We start from the raw sequence: 26,381 nt of genomic DNA, 5'->3' as shown, positions 1-26,381 counted from the left end.
CTGGCCAGGGAATGCCTTGGGATTTCCTGGAGGAGCTGGCCTAAGTGGCTGGGGAGAGGGAAGTCTGGGCCTCTCGCCTTAGGCTACTGCCCCTGCGACCCGACTCCGGGTAAGCGGATTGATGGATAGACAAATAACACAGATTTACACGTAAGAAGTTTAAATAGAGTGCTGTGCTGTTTGAATGTATAAACTGAACGCCAAGAGAAATCACTAGTCTGATTTTTTTCCGTGAATAAAATAAATATGTCAGGCATGAGCGTCCCAGGATCTGTCTGAGATCTGTCTTGGTGAGACAGATAATAGCAATCCAAAGTGCTTTTTATGTGTGATCTGACAATTGATCAACCATTGCTTTAAAATTAAATACAACTTAGCTGGTTAACTGCTGTGATCATAAAACACGTAAACGGCAGCACGCAGAAATCATGAGGCAACGTTTAACTTGATGTTTACTTGTTGCTATGAGTAATAAGACAGAAAAAGCCACGCCAAAATAAGTTTAGGAAGCCCATTAAGAATCTTAATAAAAGCATTTAAAATAAATACTATATACAGTTGAGGAAACGTTGGTTTAAGTACCTGATATGAAGTGGTCGCTGCATAAGCAAAAACCTTTACTCTTGGGATCCCTCCCACAGTTTCATTTTAGCCCGGTCACTAGCGCGTTTTATTGCAATGATCCAACGTTTGCAGCGTTCCGGATCTTGGGGAATCCTGTAGAAGGCTCATCCCTTATGTCGTCCGCTTCTGTTCTGACATCCTGGGGTATAACAGGAATCTACCATATTTCCCATTTGATTGAGTTTTCTGACAATAACAAATAGCCCAGCTGCGGGCTTCTGCCTGCCAAGATGGCACCGTTTCGATTTTAACTGTTTCATGCCGGGAGAAGTGACGTCAACTCCCGGAGCTCTATAGCCCCATTTGACGTCAGCAGCTCCCCATCCCTACTGTAAACAGTGTGAGCGAGTTGCTGCCTTCCTCTCCTGAGGCGCCGGACAGTTTGCCAGAACCTCTTTGGCGCCGATCAATAGTCTTTCTCCATGTCCTCACCAAACTCCTCCCACGCCCGAGATTTTGCCTTGGCAACTGCCACTGCTGCACCCTGCTTGGCTATCTGATACCCGTCTGCTGCCTCCGGAGACCCACAGACCAGCCACGCCCTGTAGGCCTCCTTCTTCAGCCTGATGGCTCCCCGAACCTCTGGTGTCCACCAGCGGGTGCAGGGGTTGCCACCACGACTGGCACCGACCACCTTGTGACTACAGCTAGCAACAGCCGCCTAATCAATCGCAGAGTGGAACAAGACCCACTCAGAGTCGATGTCCCCCACTGCTCTCGAGACGCGGTCAAAGCTCTGCTGGAGGTGGGGGTTGAAGACCGTCTTGACAGGTTCTTCTGCCAGGCATTCCCAGCAGACCCTCACTATGCGTTTGGGTCTGCCAGGTCTACGTGGCATGTTCCCTTGCCATCTGATCCAACTCACCACCAGGTGGTGATCAGTTGACAGCTCCGCTCCTCTCTTCACTCGGTGTCCAAAACATACGGCCGCAGGTCAGATGATACGACTACAAAGTCTATCGTTGACCTGCGTCCTAGGCTGCCCTGGTACCAAGTGTACCGACGGGCATCCTTATGTTTGAACATGGTGTTCGTTATAGCCAAACTGCAGCTTGCACAGAAGTCCAATAACGAAACACCACTCGAGTTCAGATCAGGCGGGCCGTTCCTTCCAATCACACCCCTCCAGGTCATGCTGTCATTGCCCACATGAGCATTGAAGTTCCCCAGCAGGACATTGGAGTCCCCTGATGGAGCACTATCTAGCGCTCGTCCCAAAAAGGGTGGGTACTCTGAACTGATATTTGGCGCATAAGCACAAACAACAGTCAGGACCCGTTCCCCGACCCGAAGGCGCAGGGAAGCTACCCACTCGTCCCCCGGGGTAAACCGCAACACTCAGGCAGAGAGTCTTGGGGCTAACAAAAAGCCAACCCCAGCCCTCCGCCTCTCACCCGGAGCAACTCCAGCAAAGGAGAGTGTCCAACCCCTCACAAGGACTTGGGTTCCAGATCCAATGCTATGTGTCGAGGTGAGTCCGACTATATCTAGCCGGTACCGCTCAACCTCTGCCAAAAGCTCCTGCTCCTTCCCCGCCAGCGAGGTAACGTTCCATGTCCCAATAACCAGTTTCCTTATCCGGGGATCGGACCACCAAGGCCTGGCCAGGCCCCATGGGTGAAAGCCCGGCCATCAGGCGCTCGCTCACGAGCCCCAACCCCAGGCCTGGCTCCAGGGTGGGACCCCGGTAACCCTCCGGGCCGGGTACTTCGACTCTGTTTTTACGTCCATGAAAGATCTTCTGAACTGTTCTTTGTCTCACCCTTCACCTAAGACCCACTGGTCATGGGAGACCCTACCAGGGGCACCAAGTGCCCCAGACAACATAGCTCCTAGGATCATTAGGGCACTCAAACTCCTCCACCATGATAAGGTGACGGTTCAAGGAGGACCACAACTGAATATACATATACATATATATATATATATATATATATATATATATATATAACACAGTAGCAATTATAAAGAACAGTAACTGGAGGTGGATTATTAAAAATAGCTCAATACTGAAATCATTACCTGGGGAATGTTTCGGTTCTGTCCATTCAAACAATTCTTAGTACTTTTGGGATTTTAATTGAATGTGAAAATGTTAGGTTAGATGTTGAAATGTTCACAACATCCCTGTTCTTAACAGTGAGCTCAGTGGGCTAAAATTAAATTTTTGAACTCTAGTCAGATACCTAACCTATGCTTGCATCCTAGCAGTGCTGACTGTCACTAACCAAATGTCTTTGAGTTTGTAGACGCTGATCAGCATTTTCACTCTGTGGGTCTGTGTGTAAGGAAAGCAGGTGAGTAAGTAGATGTGTGTAGACTTGTTCATAGGTTAGGGCCCAGTGAGTGTTGTGTCTGCTTTGCACTCTGACTCAGAATAGTAAAGCATCCTAATTCAAAGATCCTCATAATAAAAACACCAAATACTGTATATCCAAATGGTTAAATGTTATTTTAGATCTGAGGGGGACACGACTCCCATGGCAGTTTCCAGAGCTCAGTAAAACACATATTGTAAAATTTAGAGAGGCTGGATATAACTTTTATTTCCCACAAAGTCATTTAATCATCCTAAGAGTCCAAACAGAAGGTTGAAACCAAAGACTTCTAAAATCGTGTAATGAAGTGCTTTTATGGCACATGGGAATTTATGACCAAGAAAACATACACTACAACATCAAGACAACAGGTCACCACATCAAAACTAGTCTTTGCAGAGCTGTTGTGGTCATTGCTATGAATAAAAGAACACTAAAGCACAAAGACAATTTGTGTAACGGTTTTGGGGGCAGACACCATTATCAAGATCATCTTGTCAGAGAAAATATGCTACTGCCCCCTGCTGGAACTACAACACACCACCACTATGAACATTTAAGCCTGTGAGTCCTTCAGTTTACCAACCTAATGCAAAACAGCAAGAATTTACTTGAGAAATCCACAGATGAGGAACTGAAGTGTATGCATGTCCATATTCCCAAACTTTCTTCATCTTTATGGCATCCAGCAGCATCCTCATCATGAGTCAGCAATACCACAGCCCCCATAATGGTCTTGGGGGCATTCCCAGCATCCTTTACTGGCAAGACTGAGGAAGCAGGGCATGTTGAAAACACCATTAATTTGTTTGTTCAATCAGCAGGCGATCAAGCTCCACTTTGTCGGAGTGCTTTCCTTATATTCTGCCTTTCCATTATTTCTTGGAAAGAAATTTCATTTTGTTTCCTGGAAAAATTGAGAAGCAAAAAAGCATTAGGACGTAAGTTTGTTTGAGTATACATTTAATAATCTCTGACTGATCCTTACCCAAGCCTTTAAGAAACCTGTTTACCCTCCGATGTTCATTTTCACAGATAGAGTCCAAATACTCCTGGACTCTTACTTCAAAGAGGCCTGTATGGTAAATGAATTTTTTAAATAAATGAAGCAGTTAACCATTTTCCCAGGCATGAATAATACTTCCTGATTCAGTACCTCTTAGAGCCTGTCTGTGGAGCTCCCTCTCCTGGATAAACCAACCAAACATCTGAGTCTCCATGAAGACCTCCAAGAAGCGACGCATGGCCTTGGATGGGATCGCTTTCCGAAAACCGTCACGCTGGAACGAGCAAGAAGCAGGGGAGGAGGATGAGGAGGAGTAGCCATCCTCCCGTTCACCGGTGATGAAGAGTGGATAGTGTCCTACTAGCTCTACAAAGAAGCGGACGAAGCACTCAGACACCACGGTGCTAAGTTGACCGGAGTCTGGAGAAACATAAAGACAAGTCCATTTTTAGAGATGTGCATTGAGCATGAGGTGAGAGAAGCCAGTTGAGGTGGCTCAGGCATCTAGTTAGGTTGCCTCCTGGAGGCCTCCCTGGTGAGGTTTTCCAGGCATGTCGAACCAGGAGGAGACCCAAAGGAAGACCGAGGACACACTGGAGGGACTATTGTTTCTCGGCTAGCCAGGGAACACCTTGGGATTCCCCCTGAGGAGCTGGCCCAAGTAGATGGAGAGAGGGAAGTCTGGGCTTTTCTGCTTAGGCTGCTGCCCCTGCGACCCAACCCGACCCCAGATAAACCGATTAAAATGGATGGATGAGTATTGAGCATGGATTTGTGCCACTACCTAGCTATACCAGAGCCTCAGAATACTCCAAGCACACGTTAAAAAACATTTATGGTCCTTTTGCACCTCTCAGCTCAGCTTCACTTAACTCTAAGGGTAAGGGTGGTTTTACATTGAAACTTAGAATTGTCTCTAGCAGGTGATCGTCAAACCAGGGCAGCCCCCAGAGTTTGACAAATTACGTGAGGTAATCTAAATGTGACACAAAACTACAACACAAGTCACTGATGGAGGACATTGAAAGGAATAGACATGAAAAAGACCTCAAGGTGGAACACTCTGGCGTCAAATTAGGGTAATACTGTCGCTGCGGTATGTCTTTTGAATGGGCCGTTGCGGCAAGGCAAAGTGGGAATATTGTGGCATTCTTACCGCCAACTTGATTACCGCAATGCCAAACTTCTGAATGAAGATCAATTCAATTCAGTTTATTCATATAGCGCCAAATCACAACGAGAGTTGTCTCAAGGCACTTTCCAAAGTAAACATTCCAATACAGTTTATTTCATTAAGCCAATCAGTCAAAAGTTTCCTATATAAAGGAACCCAGCAGATTGCATCGAGTCACTGACTAGTGTCAGTGTCTTTACAGCAATCCTCATAGTAAGCAAGCATGTGGCGACAGTGGAGAGGAAAACTCCCTTTTAACAGGAAGAAACCTCCAGAGGATCTTGGCTCAGTAGAAGCAGCCATCCGCCACCATTTATTCACGAGTCGTGAGTGAGCCGTGTCAATTTTGGCAGGAAGTCAAACCAAAACAAAAGAGGCAGGCCGGTAAATGTATCAAAATAAAGACATATTTCTAAATGAAACACTACGATTAATAAAAGTGAGCATTTTTGTGCATCTAAACAGACTAGAGAGATGAAAATGAACAAACACACACACACACACACACACACACACACACACTAACAGCAAGGGCACGGGCGGTGGGGTGGGAGGGGTTGGAAAACACAGAAGCGCTCGTTGAAAATTCTCGCCTGATGTGAACAGAGCAGCGGGAAACGTGCGTATCTCGTGAGCGATCTGCTTCGCGGCGTTTCGCAGCTGATGTGATCCTGGCGTTGAACTGCCATTGTGTAATCTTTCATGTAAAAACACATGATCACGCCACATTACTGCCACAGTCTGACTACTTATGAATGACCAAAGCCATTATTTTTTTAAACAAGCTAGTGACTCCACCCCCTAGCCAGTCAGTGGCTGACATTCTTCAAAGTTGCATTTCTGGTCCAGCTCTGTGCACTTGTAACCATCTCTAGCAGGCACTGACAAAGAGACGGCAACCTGGTATCCATCACTGGTGGTAACGCCTTGTAACCGGGCTGAACCGAGATGAGCCGTACTGACTAAGTACTGGTGGAAAAGACCCGTTATAAAAATAGAGCATGACTTTTTCTCACTGCTTGTATCTGCGCCTCGCTCATTAGCAAGTTCTCTTCTCCTTTCCAGAATGTTCTCCAAGGCTGACTGAAGCTTAAAGGGAAGGATTGAGTCCTCGTCATCCAGCTAAAAGTGACAGAAAAAGGAAGCAAAGGTGTTTATAAAACAGCCAAATCATAAAATAATCGTTCAGATTCTAGAATTCTAGACTAAAGGTTTACCTGTCTTAGAAATCGATTATTCTCAAGATCCACAATGAGAACCTGTACAAAGATGAAGGAATTTACATTGAACAAAGTCCTGATCTCCCATCTGCACAAGTAAGTCTCGAGAACCACAGTAATGTGTTATTGCAGATCTCCCCCTTCTGACCTCCTCTAAGGGTAGCTCACTAAGCTGGGGCAGGGAGCTGGACAACATGCCGACGATGAAAGGGGTAGGGGTGCAGACAATGTCGAGCATAGCAGAAGGAAGCACGGGGATGTAAGTGTGTTGCCATACGAACGGGTAAAGCAACGCCACAACAGCATGACAGCACTGGGAGAGAGTGCTGTAGGTAAAAAAAAAGAAACAACAGCAATCAGAAACGAGCAGTTAGGTGTAGTTAGGATTTATCTTGGTACTTTAAGTGATTTTTTTTCTATCTTGCAAGACAAATGAAAAACACATGAAAATAAAAAACGAATGAGAATTATTTTTTAAGCATCTCCATTAAGTATAACAGATGTAATGAAAAGTGTGATCCTGGTCTCATCCCTGATACAGGGTTCTAGTTGTGATAAGCTGCACGTTGCTCATGTCCTTAGCCTTGAGTTTTACAGAAACAAGAAGCTGGTTTTTGCTGTTTCCACTACTACTACTGACTCATTCCCACCATATGAGGGGGACAAAGTCTTAATGCAGTCCTGAATTGATAATTCCCTAAAGCCACAGTTCCCAGACAGAAAACAAGGGCTGTGTTTACTGACGTCAATGGTCCTGGCATTCTAAAACTTCAACCGTGACAAATTTTTCTGACTGCCACTGACTTGAACAAACAAACTGGTCCTTGTGCGGCAACAACCGAACATGCTGTCCTCTAAATATCTCTGGTGTGATCCAAGAATCCCTGAGATTCCTACATTTATTTTGAAAAGTGGGTCTGGACCACCCACATGTTATCAGACGTCATGATGAAAACCTTCCTGCTGTTTTAGGCTAATATTAGCCTTTTTCGTCATTACATAAACATTGGATGACGGGTGTTCAGTTTAACACATTCAGAAGCGGTAATAACACCAAGGGTTTATTAAAGTGAAACCTTAGCTTGTCAGCAGTGAAGATGACCCGTCTTTCCTGCAGTAGCGAGCCAAACACCCTAAGGAGCAATCGCAGACCCAAACAGGAGAACAGGCATTCAAAGTCCACGTGTTCCAGATGAGAGTCGGGGGGGCGACACAGCTCCATCACCTGCAAAATTAATGTAAAGCTTATGTTTGCTCAGTTTCTGGGGTCTGAACTGGGTTATACAAAATAGGATATACAAACTGTTTATATGAGGGTCTAGAAAAAAAAAGTGTATTTATTTACTCATATTACTTTAATGCATTATTTAATGGGGTTATCAGAATGCAGAGAAAACACTTCTATTCTATTTCTATGGTTCTATTCTACCATATTTACAATTATTTTTACTGTATTTAAATATTCTTCCTACTTAAAGAGCAAGTCACCCCCAAATCAACTATTTGTTTCTGATAAACTATATAAATGCGTGTCTAATCGTGCTGCAGACACGTGTAGTCAATAGTTTTGCACTTTAGTGTATTTTAGTTAAAATTTAAATTTTCTGCCTGAAACTGGCAGTGTTGTGCCGTTGTCAGGTAAAAACTCTGCACTACATTTGAATTTAAATCTGCCACCGCTATTGGTTAAGAGGTATGCTATGATGTAAACTGGTATATTATGATGTCACAATGTCGTGAGTGTGTGTATTTGTTAGTGGCTCCACCCTCTCGGTCTTTCTAGGCAACAGCATTTGTTGCATTTTTCAAACATGAAGTGGGAGTGGAGTACGCTTCTTGTAAAGGGTGACTTGCTCTTTAAAGTAAATAAGCTGTTCCATTTCTTATTGCTTTACTGAGAATTACCAATCTACCATGGTAACAACCAGGAGCTCATTAAAGACACCATGGTAACCATGAGTGGCTTATTTAGGCTGCCATGGTAACCATCTGTGGCCCCTGTTTTGGTGTTTCTCACCTCAGTGCCAGAGCCAGGGAGAAAGGTTTTGATGCTGATGGTTCTGCCAGGAGCTGGAAACTGGGCTTCCATGATGGCTCTCATAAATGGCTGCACCAGGGCAGGAGACAAAGCCCGCCGCCTTTCTACCTCATCCAACACCTACCATTCACACAATAATGCATATGGTTTATCTGATATTCAAAATTAGTTAAAGCTGCTATTGCAAACCTGCAAACCAGCTAGGTTTTGAATGCAAACAAGGTTATGGGCAGTGTTGGGCAAGTTACTTCAAAACTGTAATGCATTATTTATTACTTGTTACCCTCATTTTAAAGTAATTCATTACATTACAATATTACTGATTTTAAAATGTAAGGCATTACACTACTTTTGCATTACTTTAAGTTACTTTCACCAAAACAATTTCAATATGAATCTGGTAATCTGATGCTCAGTGAACTCATGACATATATGTGGAAAGTGATGTGGTGTCTGAGCTAGGATTGCTGTTAAAAACAGTCAGATATGATAACAGTTCTTTATTAAATAAAAGCAACAACAAACTGCACTCTCTGCATGCTGCCATCTTAGATTAACTGAACAGGGAGTGAGGTGGTGGGGGCTCCAAGCCTATATTTGCCTTGGTCCCCAAATGCCTTGATACGGCCCTGGATGTGAGACTGACTTCTGGGGTGATCTGATTCTATCACATGTATAAATATTAAATGCTTATTTATTATTGCTTTTCACTGGTAAAAATGTGTACTGGGGATAAATCTACCTACTTTTTTCTTTTCAAGCACTTTGTTTTGTTTTCTTGGTTTTATTTGAATAATTTCCTGCCCTTTCTCTCTCTAACCTTCCTGCATGCTGCATCTTTTCTCAGTCTTTCAGAAAAACTGTTTCCTAGATTTCCTCCTTTCTAATTAATCAGCCAAAGGGATCTACCAAATGCAAATAAATAAATAAATAAAAAGCTTAATGTGCGCTGCGCTCCAGCAGCCATGAGTTGAAATCACCGGGGCACAGATTATGAACTCAGCTGAAAAGTACATGAAGTACCAGAGAATATGGGCGGATATAAACGATCAAAACGAATTATTTTGTTTTGGTGGAGCGATTTTGTGAATATAACAGCGGCCGCGCGCAGGACGCAGCTGGAGTATTTGAGCCATTACCACTGCGTCCTCTCTGCTCATAGAACGCCCGCAAAGCTGAGTCCACGAATGACGTAATATATGTAGATACTGGATCTTTTTTCAGGCTTCCCGCAATTTGAATTTTTAGGAAACCCACGTCTTGATTCTGGGGTTAAAAATGCATTGTAATTACCGCATTACTGACAATTGTACCGAGTAAATATTACCATTTTCTTTCCCTGTAATGCCTTACATCACCACATTACAGCAAAAAGCAAGCATTACAGTAATTAATTACTTTTGTACCGCGTTACTCCCAACACTGGTTATGGAACACAGACCCCTCCTGGCGGGTATTATCCCTTGGCTGCGTCTGCTGGGACCGGAAACCCGCTTTCCCAGGGTAAACGAGAGCCCATTAAACACCAGTTGCTTTTTTCTAGGTCCAAATTTCTTTTGTTGCCCACAACTTCAAATGGTGCTTTTCTTTTTGGGACTCTTTACTAAAGTTGAAGTGGTAGCAGCCAGATGTTTCTCTTCAGAAAATATTGAGCTGCAAACCTTGCACACCAGTGGTGCTCTGTTGCAAAATACACAAATGCGTAATGAATGGAGGACCCAGGGAGATGCAGAAGTGTGGTGGTTCGGCAAGACCGACAACCGAATGGTTCAATGGTTGCTTCCGGTCTAAAACGTGTTATTGGTGGAGGTTTTTAGACAAATGCAAGAGAATCGTTTTAGTAATTTTCTTTTTGTTTTTTGCTAATCTCCACAATATATTTTAGCTATACTGTGTGTTGTGTCTGCCACTGGGGGCAGTATAGGATAGGAGAGGAGAAAGTAGGTAGGAGAGAAAGAGAGGAAGGCCCAATCCCAATACTCGCATTTCCACACTTGCACCATTCAATTGCCCAATCCCGACCAGGGGTGCCAGTGTGTAGGGTGTGCGTTTTCTCACGTTTGGAAGTTGATCACGCCCCTTTTGCGCCCTTGAAATGCACTTCAGCCAAGTCTGCATCAATGCGGACTTGGGTGAAATATTACCCACAATCCAATGCTGAGGGAGAACAGGCTCAATTTCCTTTCCTGAAAATCTGTAGTTTCTAATGAAAATATTTCATTTTAGAATGATTAGTTGATGCTCTAAAACTTTTAGACAAAGCAGCAACAAATGTAAAAATAATTCAACTTAATAATTCAATTTAACTGTTTGTTTGAAAGCTAATAAAGTTTTTTTTAAGTTGCACAGCGACCAGCATCCCAGCATGCTTTGTGATCGATGATGCAATGCTCCCTGTCTTAATTCGGCAATTATTTAAACACTTGCGTACCACACACTCGAAGCCCTACTGTGCACTTTCTCTAAGTGCTCTTTGCTGAAGACCGCAGGATGCAGTGCGAGTACCGGGATTGGGCCAAAGTGACTGACTGCTGCATGTGACGCAGGTTGAATGAAGCTTGTAAAAGGAATTCTGCCTACTTGTGCTACTCCTGGTACAACGACCAACCACTGTTTGAGCATTGAAGGTTGTTAAGAGGCATGAAAAAAAATGTTTTAGGCTAACTTGTTTTCCAGGTTTGCCATAGCAGCTTGAAAGGGGTAATGATGAAAGATGTCTACCTTTGAGAACAAATTGAAACAGCCAAGGTGACTAACAATACAGTAGACTTCAGGTAGACGCTGGCCTTTTCCACTGGGCTGAAAATATAGGAGAAAATTCACTGTAACTTTTTTCTGCAACAACAGAATTATAGCTTAAAGCCAAAACATGTTTGGTTAAACAAATGCCATCTAAACACAGGAACATTTTCATAAACACAAACACCCATGCACATCCTCTGGAGATACATAAGCACACAGTTCCCAGTCTCACACACTTCCGCCTTTACTCTGAGACGGATCGTTTTCCCACAGGCGCACTGACTATTTTGGCATGTTTATTTACTCAGCCGCCATGTTGGTATTCAGCCACTTACTGTTCAGGAACAGCACACGTATTTATTCTGGTCGTGTTCATTTACCAGTAAGCGTCGGCAGTATCCAAACCTTCGACTACCATCCTCTCCCGTCAAAACAAAGGAGAACATCTCACTGTGAAACCGGAGCCAGAGCTGAGTTAGTACTTTGAGTTTTATGTTTTCTAGTTCTGGTGAGAAAAGGTTTACCTTGGGTAGCTCTCCACAGGCTCCCAGTTTTTCACATCAGGGAAGCAGAACTGAGGAATGATCTTAAGCTGATCTTCTGTCTCCCTCATAAACTTGAAGCTTCGCTCCAACTGAAAAATCAAAGAAGTATTTGGGAACCAAACCTTTTCTTTAAGTTTTTTTTTAAATCTTGGAAACACTTTACAATAAGTGTCCCTTTATTAATGTCAGTGCATTTTAAGCATGAATAAACAAAGGATCCTTTTATTAACTTTCCCAAAATTAATAACTATTAAGTGTCCTTAAAGTTAGGATAAAAGGCCGGGTGGGGGAGGTTGGATTAATAGTGCATAACCTAATATTTAAGACAATATGCAACTCTATCATATTTTTAAATGTGTGTGTAAATGGGTGAATGACTGATTGTGTTGTAAAGCGCCTTGGGGGGTTCCAGGACTCTAGAAGGTGCTGTATCAAATACAGGCCATTTACCATTTAAATTATTTTCTTGAGTCTGTACGTGCTAAAAGGACCCTTTACTGGGTTAATGAAAGGCCATCCAGCCCCATCACCCCCTGTGATTAGAATATTCCAGAATATTCCACTTGAAACTTCTGAGTTGCCGGTCACGTCTGTTGGGCTTAAAAAAAGGGAGTTGATAAGCCTGGCGCTGCAGTCTTTGTCCAGCACGTTTCCTGCATGTTTTAGATCATGAACGCAGCTGATTTGTTTAATTTAGTGATGAATCTCTCTGGTAAACACTAAGGAAGGCTGGGGAGACATTTCAGCTGTTAGATTAAGGTGTTAAAACGATGAACGCACAGTGAAGAGTAAATTTTGCTTTTGGTTTTTCAAACGGACACAAGGGGGTGCTAAAAGCAAGCAAAACTGTCTAGTCTACCTTTAACATTAATAATAAGCAGCTTTTAAAGAGACAATGTGTAATTTTTACCAAAACTTTCTGGAAATATCCATCAAAATGTTGTTGAAAATAAATGAAATGATGCCCAGTTGTTGAAAAATATTGACAGCTTTGTAACACATAACCATAAAAATCTGGTCTAAAATACATGGGAGCAGGTCTAAGTCTCTGGGCGACGCCATATTAGATGCCATGTTTCGTTCTACTGGAGCCCAGGAGGACAAAATGCATTTACTGATTTGTAACAAACAGTTCCAAAACTTTCGTCGTTCTTAAATGTTGTTGTTTTACACATTTACCTCTTCACTTGTTGCCAGTGATGAAATTGAGTCTGATGTGCTTGTCATTTTGCTGAAGTTTGCACTCCTCTGGGCTTTTTGACCCTAGTGGGCATCCATTGGTAAGATCTTACTCCAACACAAAAATACTGCTTGCTTTCAACGATTTATCTACTGCCTCCGTAATACTTTTTTGTAAACTATTTATTAATACTTAAGTAGCATCAATAAAGGGACCCCTGTTGTAAAGTGTTACCAAAATCTTGAATTAGGTTGCTCACTTTTGGGGGGAATTGCTGTGTGACCTCAGGCAGATAGTGGCCACCTGTTTTTGATTTTTGCAGAGACACAACCAGGAAGTATTCCAAAAGCTTGCGCTGATGGAGATCCTTCTTCAGATGGCAGTTCCTTGGCTTTGAGCAGTTGTAGTTCACCTTATTCAGCTGTCGTGGTAAGGAACGGGCTGCCAGCAGGAAGAAGGAGGAGCTTAAATGTGTAAAGTTAACCAAAGATGTCAAGGATATGTTGTGGTAGCTCACCTCTGAATCTGTCTTCAGCTTCACTTTCAGAGTCGCTGTAATCATCTGTTACTGTGAAAATAAGCCACAAATTTACACTTTTGGTTTTACAATAAAATGAAACATTTCTTTTTCTTTAGGATCATATAAAAGAGGATGACCTCTTCCTGAACTCGTGTCTGCATAATAACTTCTTCTCAAATGTTTCTTCCTGGTCCGAGCCTCAAAAATGCTGTTGATCTTCAGTACAACCTGTTGAAAACACATCACTCATTGTAAAGAAGTAAAACTCAACCTTTTCCGTCTCCAGTTGAGAGAACAAAACTAGTATTTGGGTTTTAGGACGACTTTTGATTAAACTGCCAAAAAATAATCACTGGAAGTACATCTACCACAAATTCATGTTTGGAATCAACCCAATTCATGATGGCCACAACAGCTAGTCAAGCTTAGCAAACAGAAATGGCTTTATTTGTGTAGATTTGCCAGATAATTTCAGTCCATCTTCTCTCAACAATACTGAGAAAACGCTGATATGAATGGCAATGACCAGTAAGATATTCAACCTTAAAGGAATTCTGGGCCTTTAAATAAAGACAAATCCCAGATAAAAGAACTGTTGAAGATTAAAAGGAAGGAAGCAGAAGTAAATTCAATAGAACACATAATGTCATGTTGGTTATGAATATTCTTAAACAGGAATATAAGCACAAACTGTTGGTATCCTGCGGCAGGTGCGGCTGTAGGGATCTCCGGGCATCCACTGGTTGTGTTCAGGCCCTGTGGGGGTAGATGGAGGACTGAGCTGAGGTGGAGATGAAAGCGCTCCAGCTCTTTGGTTCTGCTGGTTGGTTCTCTTCGAGTCCAGGAACTTGAAGCTTCTGGCTGAATTCTGTCTGAAGAAACCAGGTCTTGATGCCTACCAACAGAATAATAACATGCTCGGTAGCACTAACCAAAGTCAGGTTGTTTCTGTTTAATGTTTATTTTTAGTTCTCAGGAACCTTGGAGATGTCTGCACCAGGAGATGAGGGTAACGACTGCTGTGAGCACTGACTGTCCAGCTCTATGTCCTCATATGGGTTCTCATTGGACAAGTCTGCAGAGAGAGATTCTAGATGTTAATACCTATTACAACCATTCATTTTTAGACTAAATATCTATTAGAGCCTTCTTTGTTTAGTGGATCTGAGTGTAGGATACCCCCATAGGAACATTGCATGTCCCACCTTAAGTACCCTTATTAAGATTTTAAGTTTTTATAACATTGAGTATGGGGGCTGCATGGTGGTGCAGTTGGTGGCACTGTTGCCTTGCAGCAAGAATGTTGTTAGTTTGAGTCCCACCTGCGTTGCCTATCTGCACGGAGTTAGCATGTTCTCCCAGTGCATGCATGGGTTTACGCCAGGTCCTATGGTTTCCTCCCACAGACTAAAGCCCTCTAACAATCTGGGTCACATGGCTGTGATGTGTTTTGTCCCATAGGCAGGATGTTGAAATGCAAAAGGGCTAAAAACATGCACGTCAGGTTAAATGGTGATTAATTGTCCCTAGATGTGAGTGATGGTGGTATAAGACTGATTGTTGGCCTATGTGTGCCCCTGTGATGGACTGATGAACTTTACAGTCCCCCACTTCTCACCTGATGACCACTGGAGTAAGGCACCAGCTGCCTGTGACCCTAGTGACGACGAAGTGGTTCTCAGTGGAACACTGCCTGGCCAAAAACATCTCCACTTGGATTTAACTAAACAAATATATACTACAAATATTATCTTCCAGGGTGATGGGCGCATCAGAGTAAGAAGAAAGGCAGATGAAGTGAAGCACCCATCATGCCTAGTGCCTACTGTACAAGCCTGTGGGGGCAGTGCTATGATATGGGGTTGCTGCAGGTGGTCAGGTCTAGGTTCAGCAACAGGATGTGCTCCAAGAATGAGGTCAGCTGACTACTTAAAAGTACTGAATGACTAGGTTATTCCATCAATGGATGTTTTCTTCCCTGATGGTCTGGGCATTCTTCTAGATGGCAATGCCGGGATTCATTGAGTAAAAACATTTTTTTCTACAGTAAAATACTGACAGCAGCACCATTTTAAACCAAAAATACAACAATAAAAATACCTTCATATCAAAAAAGAAAAACTATTTTTCCTGTAATTTTCTAGTACCACTCTAGCAACCCCATCCAGCATTTTACCATAACAAGCTTGGACAAGCTTACTGAATTTATGCAACAGCGAATGTGTACCATAATCAAAGCTAAAGGCAGTCCAAGAAATATTTGGAATTGAGTGTTTAACCTTTTCTTTGCTGGCGACTTTTTTTTCGGGGGGGGGGGGGGGGGGCAGTATATCAAGTATTATTTTGCAAACAAAAGCTATTTCCTTTAGCTTAGCAAGCTGTCCTACGTGAATATAGTGCCTGGGCACAATCTATAGACGGAGCTCTATAGTGCAGAATTGATGGTTTTCTTTCTGATTGTCTCTGCATGCAATTGGACACCACTACGACCAATCAGAGCAATGTACAACAGGACGTACTCATAGCTATGGAAATCATTCAACGGAGCAGTCCGCCATATAACATTAAAGAAGAAGATATAACAAATCCTTTTTCAAAATAAATGACTTAAGTGCCTTTATCTGCTCATGTCTTGAAGAAAAGCCCAAGTCTAAATCGTCCAAAGTCAAAGCCAAAGCTTTTTCTCAAGTGTGCATTGTTCCTGAGCCTACGCCATCTTTGTAGTTTATTTCCATCACAGCTCTTGCACTAAGCCTGCTCAACATACCATAGATCACTGTGATTGGACAGACCTAAAACTGTTTGGGCCAATGGTAAACCTGCTGAGACTACAATGGTTCCCTTTCTAGGCTACATTTCCTTCCTTCTGTGAAAAGCTGCTTTCACCCACAAACCTTCTCTGAAAACGTGCTCTAGTTGAGAAAGGAGAAACCAACTTTAAAATGTAGTAAACATAGTAAAGGTGTCTGACCCACGATGTCTTCATAGTGATGTTCCTGAGAGAGAGAGCAGGTGAAGAGAGAGCTGGTTGACCCCCCCAGGTCTTCAAAGTCAAACAACCTTCTGTTAAAGGAAACAGAAGTTATCCAACAACAAAATAAATTTGCTGGACAACATTTTGTGAACCCTTTCTGTACCTGTTGCTGTCCAGCACTCTCTCAGCTCTGGGTCTCCCGTAGAAACCAGATGGGGGCTTTGAGGACGTATTTGATGAGATGGATGGCAGCGGGGGGAGATTCCTCTGGCCTCTTCCCTCTCCATGACTCTTTCCCATGACGCCAGCAGGTGGATGCTGGAAGGTGCGTTGAGGTTTGGGGACCGGATTAATTGGTGGTGCTCCCGGCTCTGTGTATACGTTCTCCTGATGCTCCTTTTCTCCAGAAGATCCACTCAGAGTTGAGCTTTCGGATTTGTTTTTCTTCATCTCCACTTTTTTGTCCTTGCTTGATGGGCTGAAGTAGTTCCCAAGCTCTGGAGGAGCTTTCCCGTGGTTCTCTCCTAAAGTTTCCAGCTTCTTAAAGAGGGTGAACACAGCTTTCTTCTCCTCACTTGTTTGCTCCGCTGCTCTCTTGTCTTTCCCTTTCCTCCCTGCCTGCGGTTTCTCAGTCGCTGAAGGAGAACAAGGCCTTGCATCTTCCTTAAGCTTTTCTCCGTGATTCACATTTCTCTCGTCCTTCATTTGGTTGTCACCAGCACTGCTATTAACCCCTTGAGGTTGTTTCCCGGTTTCTGCAGGTGAGCAAGGCCTCAGTTCTCTGGGTTTTCCCAGGTTTTCCTTTCCAATATCCTGTTTGTCCTTAAAGGCTTTCCTGCAACTGTCGTTGCTCTGCTTGTCTAATGTTTTGATGCTGCTGGTAGTCAAGGATTCAGTCTTCTTAATGCTGGTACACTGGCTCAAACTACTTGACGTAGACTCTTTGTTCTCCCAGAGGGAAATCTTGTTCTTAATGTTGCCTCCGTTTGACAAGGACAGCTTGGTTCCTACCATCAGAGAGCCATCGCTCCTGTTTGGATCACAGGCTTGTCTTCGGTAAGCCATTGTGGGTGGTTCGTCCCTCTGATCGGGCAGGTTTTCTAAAGGGGTCAAAGGCTGCGTTGAGGCCTTGTTTCGTCCTTGTTTTCTTCTCCTTTCTTGTTTTAGCCTAAAAGATCAGGGGAAAAAAACACACGTTTACATATTTATCCCTACTGAAATGCTAAAAGCTTTTTTGTAGTGTTTGAAAGCAGTAACACCCATGCATCGATCTGTGGCCCTAACCACCAGAGTTTCCTGAACTTCTCACTTGGTCACTGGGACTTCCAGTTATGGGACACTCAGTCTTTTTCTGGTGACGGTGGGAAAACTTGAGCCCGTGAGTAAATGCCAGAGGACAGAACTCATATGACTGAGCATCTTCTTCTCATCAGCTTTCCTAAATAAACACATACTTGGATCGGGGCCTGTTTCATCAGTCTGTTAAGTTTTAATAAATAAACGAGAGGAAATGGGGAGCCTTAAGTTGACAGACCTTCCATGGATGTGATGATTAAAAAGCTCCTTCTTTCTCAGGCTCAAGGATCAGTTGTGGCCCACTTTCTGGGGAATCCTTCATTAATAAAAAGGAGTTCTGAACTCTAAAGCATGGTAGGTGTCTCAGAGTGGGAACCTTATGTTTATGTCAGGTGTATCACTGTGGTAACTTATTACATTTCAGACAAGAGATGCCAAAGTGTCAGCTCTAAAACATTTTTCCTCTTCAGAAATAACACTAAAAATAAACTTTGATTGCAAACCTGCTCCATTAGAGGTAAAAAGTACTGCTACGATAATGATGTTTTGTTCCTTTTCCTTCTTAAAGATTTCAGACTTGGTCTACTAAATAACACACCTGTTTATGTAGAACTTACTCACTGTTTCTTCCTTAAGTCTAAATGCTACGCCATATTCACCACTGTACATTGATAATGATATTTGCAGCCATCTTACACTATAAAAGCAACTTGTTGAAGTAACATTTAAACAAATCTGAAGGTAAAAAAATCCATGCGTCTTTGTTCTCTAAACTTAAAGAAGTCATATGTAAGAATTTTACAGTGAAATAATCACAAAACAGTTTAATGTTTTAGTCATGTTGGACAGAAAGTTAATTAGAAACAGATTTAATGCTCAGCTGGCTGGGAAATCGTTCGTTTTTCTCCTTTCAAATAAACTAGAGTCACTGTTTACAGCATGTGAAGCTGTGAGGTGCTGCACCGAGGTAACAGTGCTATGTCAGCATTTGTAATTCGACACTGGCAAGAAAACCGCTCCAGAGTTGTTTAAAGAACCAAAGCCAGTCAACAGGAGCGACCCAGAAGTTATCTCTTCTATCCCTAAGAAGCTATTACGTCATTTTGTTCTACTCTAATATCAGGTGAAGCAGCTTAGAAACTAACGTAGAACTAACAATGCTAACAAGAAATCTGTAAATAGTCAGCTCTAAAAATATCTCAAGCTACTTTTTCAATTACAACAACTTGATCTTACAGTGAAATGTGTGTGTGAAGTGAAAAATTAGACAATAGTGGCATTTTACGTCCTTTTACGTCCTAGTTCAGAGCTATAACAGCAAGCTAACAGCGAGACGGCAAACAACCACACTTCATCTAATGCCGAAGAAATATTACCGTAATAAGTGTAGTAAGTGATCCCTACCTTATAACACCCAAGAGTGCTAACACCAGATATGACAATGTATTTATCTTCTTTTCGACTCACTGTGTATGACTCTTCTTCATTTGTCATCTAGAAACTTCCAGTGCTGATCCATAACTGGCAACAGCCATAAAACTCATGCAACGAAGGTGAGAAAGTGACTTTTGTTCAGAAAAATGGACTACAGTACTAAAATCTGACCACAGGATTTCATTCTTATGTCATTCTTATTGCACCTTTAATTGATCTTGGCAGGTCTTCGTTTGGTTTCATTTTTAAACTACTGCTGGACTCTCCTAACTTTTTATACATTTGGGTTTGTAGAACAAAATTTCTTTAGGATGGCATATGTCATTTTTGTCCCCTTCTATGCAGAGAAAAATTATGTTAAAAAGACAATTCTCACGTATTTTGAGTGATTTGATGAATGGCATAAAGGTAAAAATTATTGTCTGGAATATTTGGGTGATTCAGCTTTCACATCTTATATTAATTCTAGAGAAAATTAATGAGTGAAAAAAGTTAATTATATGTTATTTTAATTGTTTCAAAAGTTAATCCAACTGACTAGAATAAACTGATAAAAGGTTGTTACATACATAGTACATCTTAAATGAAAGACCGTACTACCACTTTAAACCGGAACACACTCTCCTCAACAAGCTGTAGTTAGTGGCGGTTTTACCATTAGGCATAGGTCGGCGGCCGCCTGGGGCCCCCTTATGTTGGGGAGCCCCTAGCCCTGACTGCTGGCACCCCTCTGTTAATGCCCCAATGGACTATTAGATGCCAATGCACAAACAGGAAGTGATTGGTAGTCATTCCACTCCAATCCAGTTGGTGGCAGTAATGCACCAAATTGTTGTTTTCCAAGTGCCATAAGACCACAAATAAGCAGAAGGAGAGAAAGCAGATGAAGAAGATGAGAGGCGGGAGCGTTCGTAACAAACTCGAAGCAGTAGCGAAAACATTAAGCATGAAATGGAGTTATCCTAGTGGCTTCAATAAGAGAAAGAAGCAGCTTGCTTTAAAAAAAGCTTTTATCTCCACTTCCAAAAGTGATGTCGTTTTTAATGTAAACATCAAAAGGAAGCAGAAAAGGAAAGACAATAGAAAATGTTTAAAGGGAGGAAAACATAGACCAAAACGGAAAGTAGAAGAAAAAAAGAAAAGCAAAGGCACAGGAGCACTGACAGGAAGACGAAAAAAGAGCAAATATTGAAGGCACTTGTAGCGGAATATAGTTGGTATATTCTTTACACTTTTATTACGTCCAGAGATTAATCTATGAACTGGGCCCTTATAATCAGAAGAGGTTGTTTTTACTTCAGGGAGTTTTATTCAAACACTTTGTATTGACTTAGAGACAAGAAAAGAGAGAGTTGGGATCGTTTAAGAATCATTAATTTCACTATCTACATATTTGGCGAGCCGACCAGGTGATACACCTTCTATCCGTCCTAATCCATCAAAGAGCTAATTTTTTAACAAAATTAATCGTTTTCTCTGTGTTTCACTTTGATGTCTTATTTTGAAAAACCGGAAGTTATTCCACACTAAAATCGTTCCTCTGGAGACGTCCGGGGAAAGAATTTTACGGTTTTAGCACAAGCTGTTTGTCAGTGTGGTTAACCATAGGTTCGAGAGATTCTTCTAGAATAAAATCAGCAGAGATAGCGTCGTTCATTCATTCATAACGCTACACACTCAAAGGGAGCGAAAGACAGGAGAAAAGAGGAGGACTAATAAAAAGTGAAAATAACTCATGTCAGAAGAGGGGAGAGTTTCACAAATCCAGTTAAAGATAAGATTGTTGAAATTTTAGTGTAAGGGGGCCCCGTGTCTGTGTTCGCCTTGGGCCCCCAAATTGCTAAATCCGCCACTGGCTGTAGTAAATAATGTTTGTACCTTGGTAATGATGTCTACACCCATTTACACTGCAGCAAATCTAAATAAAAACACAACTTTGTGATGATGTTGTCATGCGTTAATAAATCTGGGTGAGTATGAACTAACTTGTCTTGTGTTTTAAACTAGAGCTGGGTCTTTTTTTAACAGATCGAAGAAAAAAGTTTCAGCAATGGGGTTTAATGAAATCTGTTCTTTTTTCCACTGTACGGTTATATTTATTTATTACTTAACCCCATTTTAGGTTTTTGTTCTTAAGTGACTGATTGATAAAACATCATCAATTCAAGTCATTCATGATTAAATAAAGTTTACATAAATTATTTTAAACATGCTGAAGAATTTGGCACTTCTGGGCTTCCATACAGACCTGTTGACAGAGGAGTAGATGCTCCCAGCGACCTCCATGATTCCTCCACACCTGAAAAAAATTAATCAGAGAAGCATCTTCTATTAGTGTTTTGACTTTCAACCCTTTTTCCATTCCTCATGGTCTTAATTCCGACACAGCAATTAGAATCCGTCTTTTTTTTAACAGTGTCAAAATTTTTTCACTTAAATGTTTAGCATAACCTCCATCTTTGTGTTCTGGGGACAGCTGGTATGAATCAGTGAAACTGTAAATCTCCCTCAAACTCTTTTATAATTCACTCAGCAGTTTAAGTGGCTCCTCTGTGATTAAAATCACTCTTCTTTTCTCTTTTTTCCCTCTAACGCTCCGTCTTCTGCCACTTTGTCCTCTCAGGAGGTCAACTTGTGACCTGTAGAGTGACTAACATGCTCCACATACTTTCACATGTCTCTGAGTTCAAAATTTCAAAGTTCAGTGTCCTCCAAGATAGCGCTTGGTAATTTCCCAGATCTGCGACTGCTGCTGTCATTAGTTTCACTGGCATGTAGCCCAAATGTATGATGACTGATAAAAGGAGTTTAGGAGACAAAATCCCGACGTTTTCTTTACTGATTAAACAAAAGAATGCTGTAAAATACTTAGAGCTGACATCCATCCTTTTGTCGCTCCAGGTAAACATCTTTGACTCTCAGTCTTAATCTAATCTTCTTTGCATAAGATATGCACAGATCTTTGACACTAATAAACAAACTTTTCTTTTTAAATGAACCACTTACTCACCATCACCCATTGTACAGTCTGAGCTGTGTAAATTAAAGTATCCGTTGCAGCTGCAGCATCCAAACCGCTGGTGTGGACCACATGTACATCCAGGTCTGACAGTCTTGAACCACACGATTCCAACATTCAGCTCATGTTTCCCACCAGCGACATTCTTCTCCCTGTCTCTAGTCTTCATTCACCCTCACGCTCCCTTCACTCTGGATACGACTTCCTCCCTCTCTCCCTCCCTTAAAACTGGTCTGCCTCTCTCACAGCTGGACCAGGAGGATGAATGGACGTCCCATGATGCTGTCTAAAAATGCCACATTTTTTATCTCATAGAAGCGGGGACATTTGTACCGCGTGGGGTCATACATCATTGGAATAAATCACTTCCTGCTGAAATGGGAGTTTGGTGTTAACTCTTACTCCAGCTGTTTGGGAGCAGCAGTTGCTTGTGCAGCTGCAGCGTGTCAGCCCACCCTCCATGGCCTGACGATGGATTTTAAAAAAATGTTCTAGAATTTTACTCTTTTGTCCAGCTTTTCCACTAGTATCCAGAAAAAAAATCATATTAATCATTGAAGTAAACTCTCACGATTTCATTTTGGAAAATGCAGGTGAAACTTGAAAAATTAGAATATATTGCAAAAGTTAATTTATTTCAGTAATTAAACATAAAAGGGGAAATTAATTCACGAGATAGACTCGTTAGATGCAAGGCCAGATGTTTCAAGACTGTTTGTTTTAATTGTGATGATGATGGCTTACAGCTTATGGAAATCCCACATTCAAAATGTCAGACAATTAGAATATTGTTAAAAGATTAAATAGTCTAGACTTAAAGTGTCACACTCTAATCAGCTAATGAATCCACAAAACCTGCTGGATACAGGTCCTCCAGGACCAGGATGGGCCACCCTTGCTTTAGATGGTCTCTCAGTCTAAGATGAATTACTGAAATGAATGGATTTTTGTACCATATTCATATTTTTCAAGTTTCACCTGAAATTAAACATAGAAGATGTAACAATTTATTAAAAAGCTATATTTCCAAAAAATAATACCTCCACGGGGCAATTAGATGTGTGCAGAATTACAGTGCAGTATTTCCTTTAAAAGCTATATTTCTAATTAAAAATTAATCAAATATTTATTTTGATAGGCACAACACTGGGTTTATGTTTACATCTACCAGATAACAGAGGGTTTCAATCAGTCCGTGAGGCTGGCACTGTGGAAAATGGCGGACTCAAGACAAGCAGCTGCTTCTGAGCCCAGAAGATGCCATTATCCTTCTCAGACAAAGAGCGACCATAAAAGATCTAAAACCAGAGTGAGTTTAGGTGAAGCGTACAACAGATGGACCCAAACAAAAATTTCAACCTGGTATCTCAACAGCTGGAAACCTTGTTGCAACTACAACATACACAGACCAGATGTCGCTTTGGTATTTGTGTTTCATATTCAACCTTTAAATTAATAGTTATAATTTACCACATCTTCAAAAAATATTGATCCCAATAAAAATGTTAATCTAAATATATAAAAATAATTTTAAATATTTAAAATGATTCTCAATATTCAGTGGATGTGTTTAAAAACAAATGCTACTGTTTCAAACTGAATATTTCTACAAAAACGTCAGGATAAAGAGATCCCCTGTCTAACATCAATTTCATGATTGTATGAGTCTATATTATTGTGGATCATTCCTCACAAGAACACTGATAATATTTGCATGGATGAACAGCCCAATCAGAGGAATTAGATACGGGATCCCTTCACCCCACTTTTATTTTGGTAGGATACTTTTGCTTTTTGGCAGACTGAACTTACACTTTATCCATTATCCACCATATTCAACTTCATATAATCAGATTTTATTCTAAATATTTACTTTTAACAATATTATAACATTGTGATTTTAAAAAACGTGGTGAAAAGATGACTTTAATAAATTCTCATCTTTTTTTCTGATTATGAGGATCTAAATGTTTATAATGTGGTTCTTAATTTTTAAATACATTGCGTTGCGATCGGCGCTCCATTAACTAACTGACAAATACACGGAGAATCTATTGCATTAATGCAAAAACCTTACCAGTTTCAGATGCTGGTTTTCTGTTAGCTCCAGGCAGCAAACTATAGAATTAGAAGACAGGACTTTAGGCGGTTTGGTTTTTAAATGGGGACACATGCTCATGAGCCAATGGCAGTTGAGTTTTTACCAACAAATGGTGCAGCAACAGCTGCTCTGTGCACAGTTGTCTCATCTACTAGTCAGCCAAGAGCCAGGAATAAAAAATTACAAAAAAAATAGGATTTGTGAAAATCTAGTCTCCCAGTTGACAGTTTGATGAGATGTTTACCGAGAAGCTGTACATGAATATTTGGATAAGTTACGTTCATTTTTAAAGGCTATACATCCCCCCAACGGGGACAAATTCGGGCTTTACAAAACTAATGATTATGATATTATAAAAAAAGAATATTTATTTTTAAATCATTGTAGATGCGGGTAATTTTCTACTTGCATATAGAAGATTCCTGTATATTCTGAGCTTGTTCATTGTGTTTTGAAAGTTCCCTCAACACACACACACACACACACACACGCACACGCACACGCACACACCACACACACACACACACACACACACACACACACACACACACACACACACACACACACACACACACTTCCAATTGTTAGATTACCAGAGTGTAGAATTGGCTCATTGCCACTGGAGCGCGACACGTCCCCTTCTTGTTCTTGCCAAGGCAATAAATAGCGCTGTAGCTTGGGCTTAGCATTTTGACTTCATACAGCCATTGTGTTTAGCATGGTTACATGTGTTACATAAGTAATGTTTTAATTGTGTTTTTACTAAATAAAACAGAGTCAAAGGCTGATAATATAGAGGCTAAAATGTTCTCTTTTAGATTATTTAACAGAACCAAAGTGTAGTTCCAGCTTGTTACTACTGGGGGACAAAGTATCCTTTTGTTGTGCTAATGTAGTTTCCTCTACATCCAGGGGCGCCGTAAAGCGGTGAAAGATTAGGAAGATTCTAAGGGCCCACAGCTGTCAGGGGCCCAAAAAAAGTTTCAAAGTTGAATAAAAAATAAAGTTTAAAAATCAAAAGTACTTTATTTTGCAGTATTTTTTCTCATTTAAGACATTAAACAAACAATCTTTTAGTCTTTATGAAATGTGTATTTATTCAAAGGTCCCTACTTTATTTTGAGTAATTAATTTGACACTCCCCCCCCCCCCCCCCCCCCCCCCCCCACGGCATAAAATGGTACAGTCCACCTGGCTGAGGGGCGCGTAGCAGGCCTGGCTAGCTCATGCAGCTGTCAGATAGCAGAGTGCGCCAAGGCTGCAGTAAAAATATGTCTGCAAAAACAAAGTCTGGATCACAGAAAAGGAAAGAAAGAAAGGAGAAAGGACAGGCAGAAGAGATGTCACACAGTTTTTCTCAAAGAAAGGTGGGTTTAGTTAGTGAGTGATTAAATTCAACCTGTTTGCTAGCTTTGATATCCACAGTGAGAGGAACTATGTTTCATCTAATTATGGTAAATGGGTTGTCGTCCTTGTCCCTACCAGAATCAGCAGCTGATGATATGTCAGCAGCTGTCCCCTCACAACCCAATGAACCTCAAGAAGGTGAGCAATGTAGCATGTTAGCTAGCAGCCTCATTTAAGGGGGTCTGTGGGAATCACTTAAGGCTCTCTTCTCTATCAGTACTATTACAAAGGAATATAAAAAGGCTATTTTTAGTGATAAACACATAGTTTTTCTCCCTTAATGATAATTATATATATCAATCAGTAAAAATGTATAGATTGTTTTTGATGCTGGGCAGGTTGAAGCATTGTTATTTAGTCCGTCACTAAGTATGTCTCTCAGGAGCATTATTAATTATATCACTGTAAATAATAAATCTTGCTGTGTACAATCAAAGCTGAATATATTTTTAGCTGTTTTTTGTTGTTGAGAAAAATGGGTTTCTAGAAACTTATATACGTATTCATGCAAAGTTGTCCAACTTTAAAAATGTATGTAACCCTAACTGACTCCGGTTTGAGCAGTGTGCTTATTCATTTTGTGTCTATGATGAAGCCATGGAGACTTAATAAAGAAGTCACCTTGTGAGCAGTGAATCCTTAATTTTTGTCAGTCATACAGAAATACTTGATTTCTAGAGGAAAGACAGCTGAAAATGTAGTTATGTAAAGCTTTGACACAACATGGACATTTATTTAGATATCCAAATTTGAATGTCATCATAAAAAAATTAGAATAAATAA

At 41.3% G+C, this 26,381-nt stretch overlaps 1 protein-coding gene across 2 annotated transcripts; it reads right to left on the bottom strand.

The window, feature by feature from the left end:
- Positions 1-3,589: 3,589 nt before the first annotated feature.
- LOC107384075 (DENN domain-containing protein 2A) lies at positions 3,590-22,298 on the bottom strand. Of its 2 annotated transcripts, none has more exons than XM_015957111.3 (20): positions 22,082-22,298; positions 21,320-21,370; positions 16,505-17,509; positions 16,339-16,430; positions 14,348-14,442; positions 14,059-14,262; positions 13,505-13,595; positions 13,365-13,415; positions 13,107-13,288; positions 11,647-11,756; positions 11,503-11,572; positions 11,102-11,179; positions 8,360-8,500; positions 7,419-7,567; positions 6,491-6,668; positions 6,340-6,381; positions 6,139-6,244; positions 4,099-4,368; positions 3,931-4,017; positions 3,590-3,849 (listed from the first exon to the last, which is right to left on the bottom strand). In XM_015957111.3, the coding sequence occupies exons 2-20, from the start codon at positions 21,355-21,357 to the stop codon at positions 3,818-3,820; spliced, it is 3,021 nt and encodes a 1,006-aa protein (XP_015812597.1). In that variant the 5' UTR covers positions 21,358-21,370; positions 22,082-22,298; the 3' UTR covers positions 3,590-3,817. The 2 variants fall into 2 exon arrangements, with proteins under 2 accessions (XP_015812597.1, XP_015812605.1); XM_015957119.3 differs by having other exon boundaries at positions 13,365-13,409.
- Positions 22,299-26,381: the final 4,083 nt, after the last annotated feature.

Source organism: Nothobranchius furzeri, chromosome 1 (assembly GCF_043380555.1).
Source record: "Nothobranchius furzeri strain GRZ-AD chromosome 1, NfurGRZ-RIMD1, whole genome shotgun sequence".
NCBI classification, from domain to species: domain Eukaryota; kingdom Metazoa; phylum Chordata; class Actinopteri; order Cyprinodontiformes; family Nothobranchiidae; genus Nothobranchius; species Nothobranchius furzeri.
The sequence above is the reverse complement of the archived record's forward strand: the minus strand, read 5'-3'. Positions and strand labels throughout refer to the sequence as shown.

Coding starts and splice junctions, on each gene's coding strand:
- LOC107384075 (XM_015957111.3), bottom strand. CDS start 21,357: ATGGAGGTCGCTGGGAGCATCTACTCCTCTGTCAACAG. Junction 13,596..14,058: donor CCTGCCGCAGGATACCAACA/GTTTGTGCTTAT, acceptor TGTTTTCAACAG/GTTGTACTGAAGATCAACAG. Junction 11,180..11,502: donor GATACTGCCGACGCTTACTG/GTAAATGAACAC, acceptor CTATATTTTCAG/CCCAGTGGAAAAGGCCAGCG.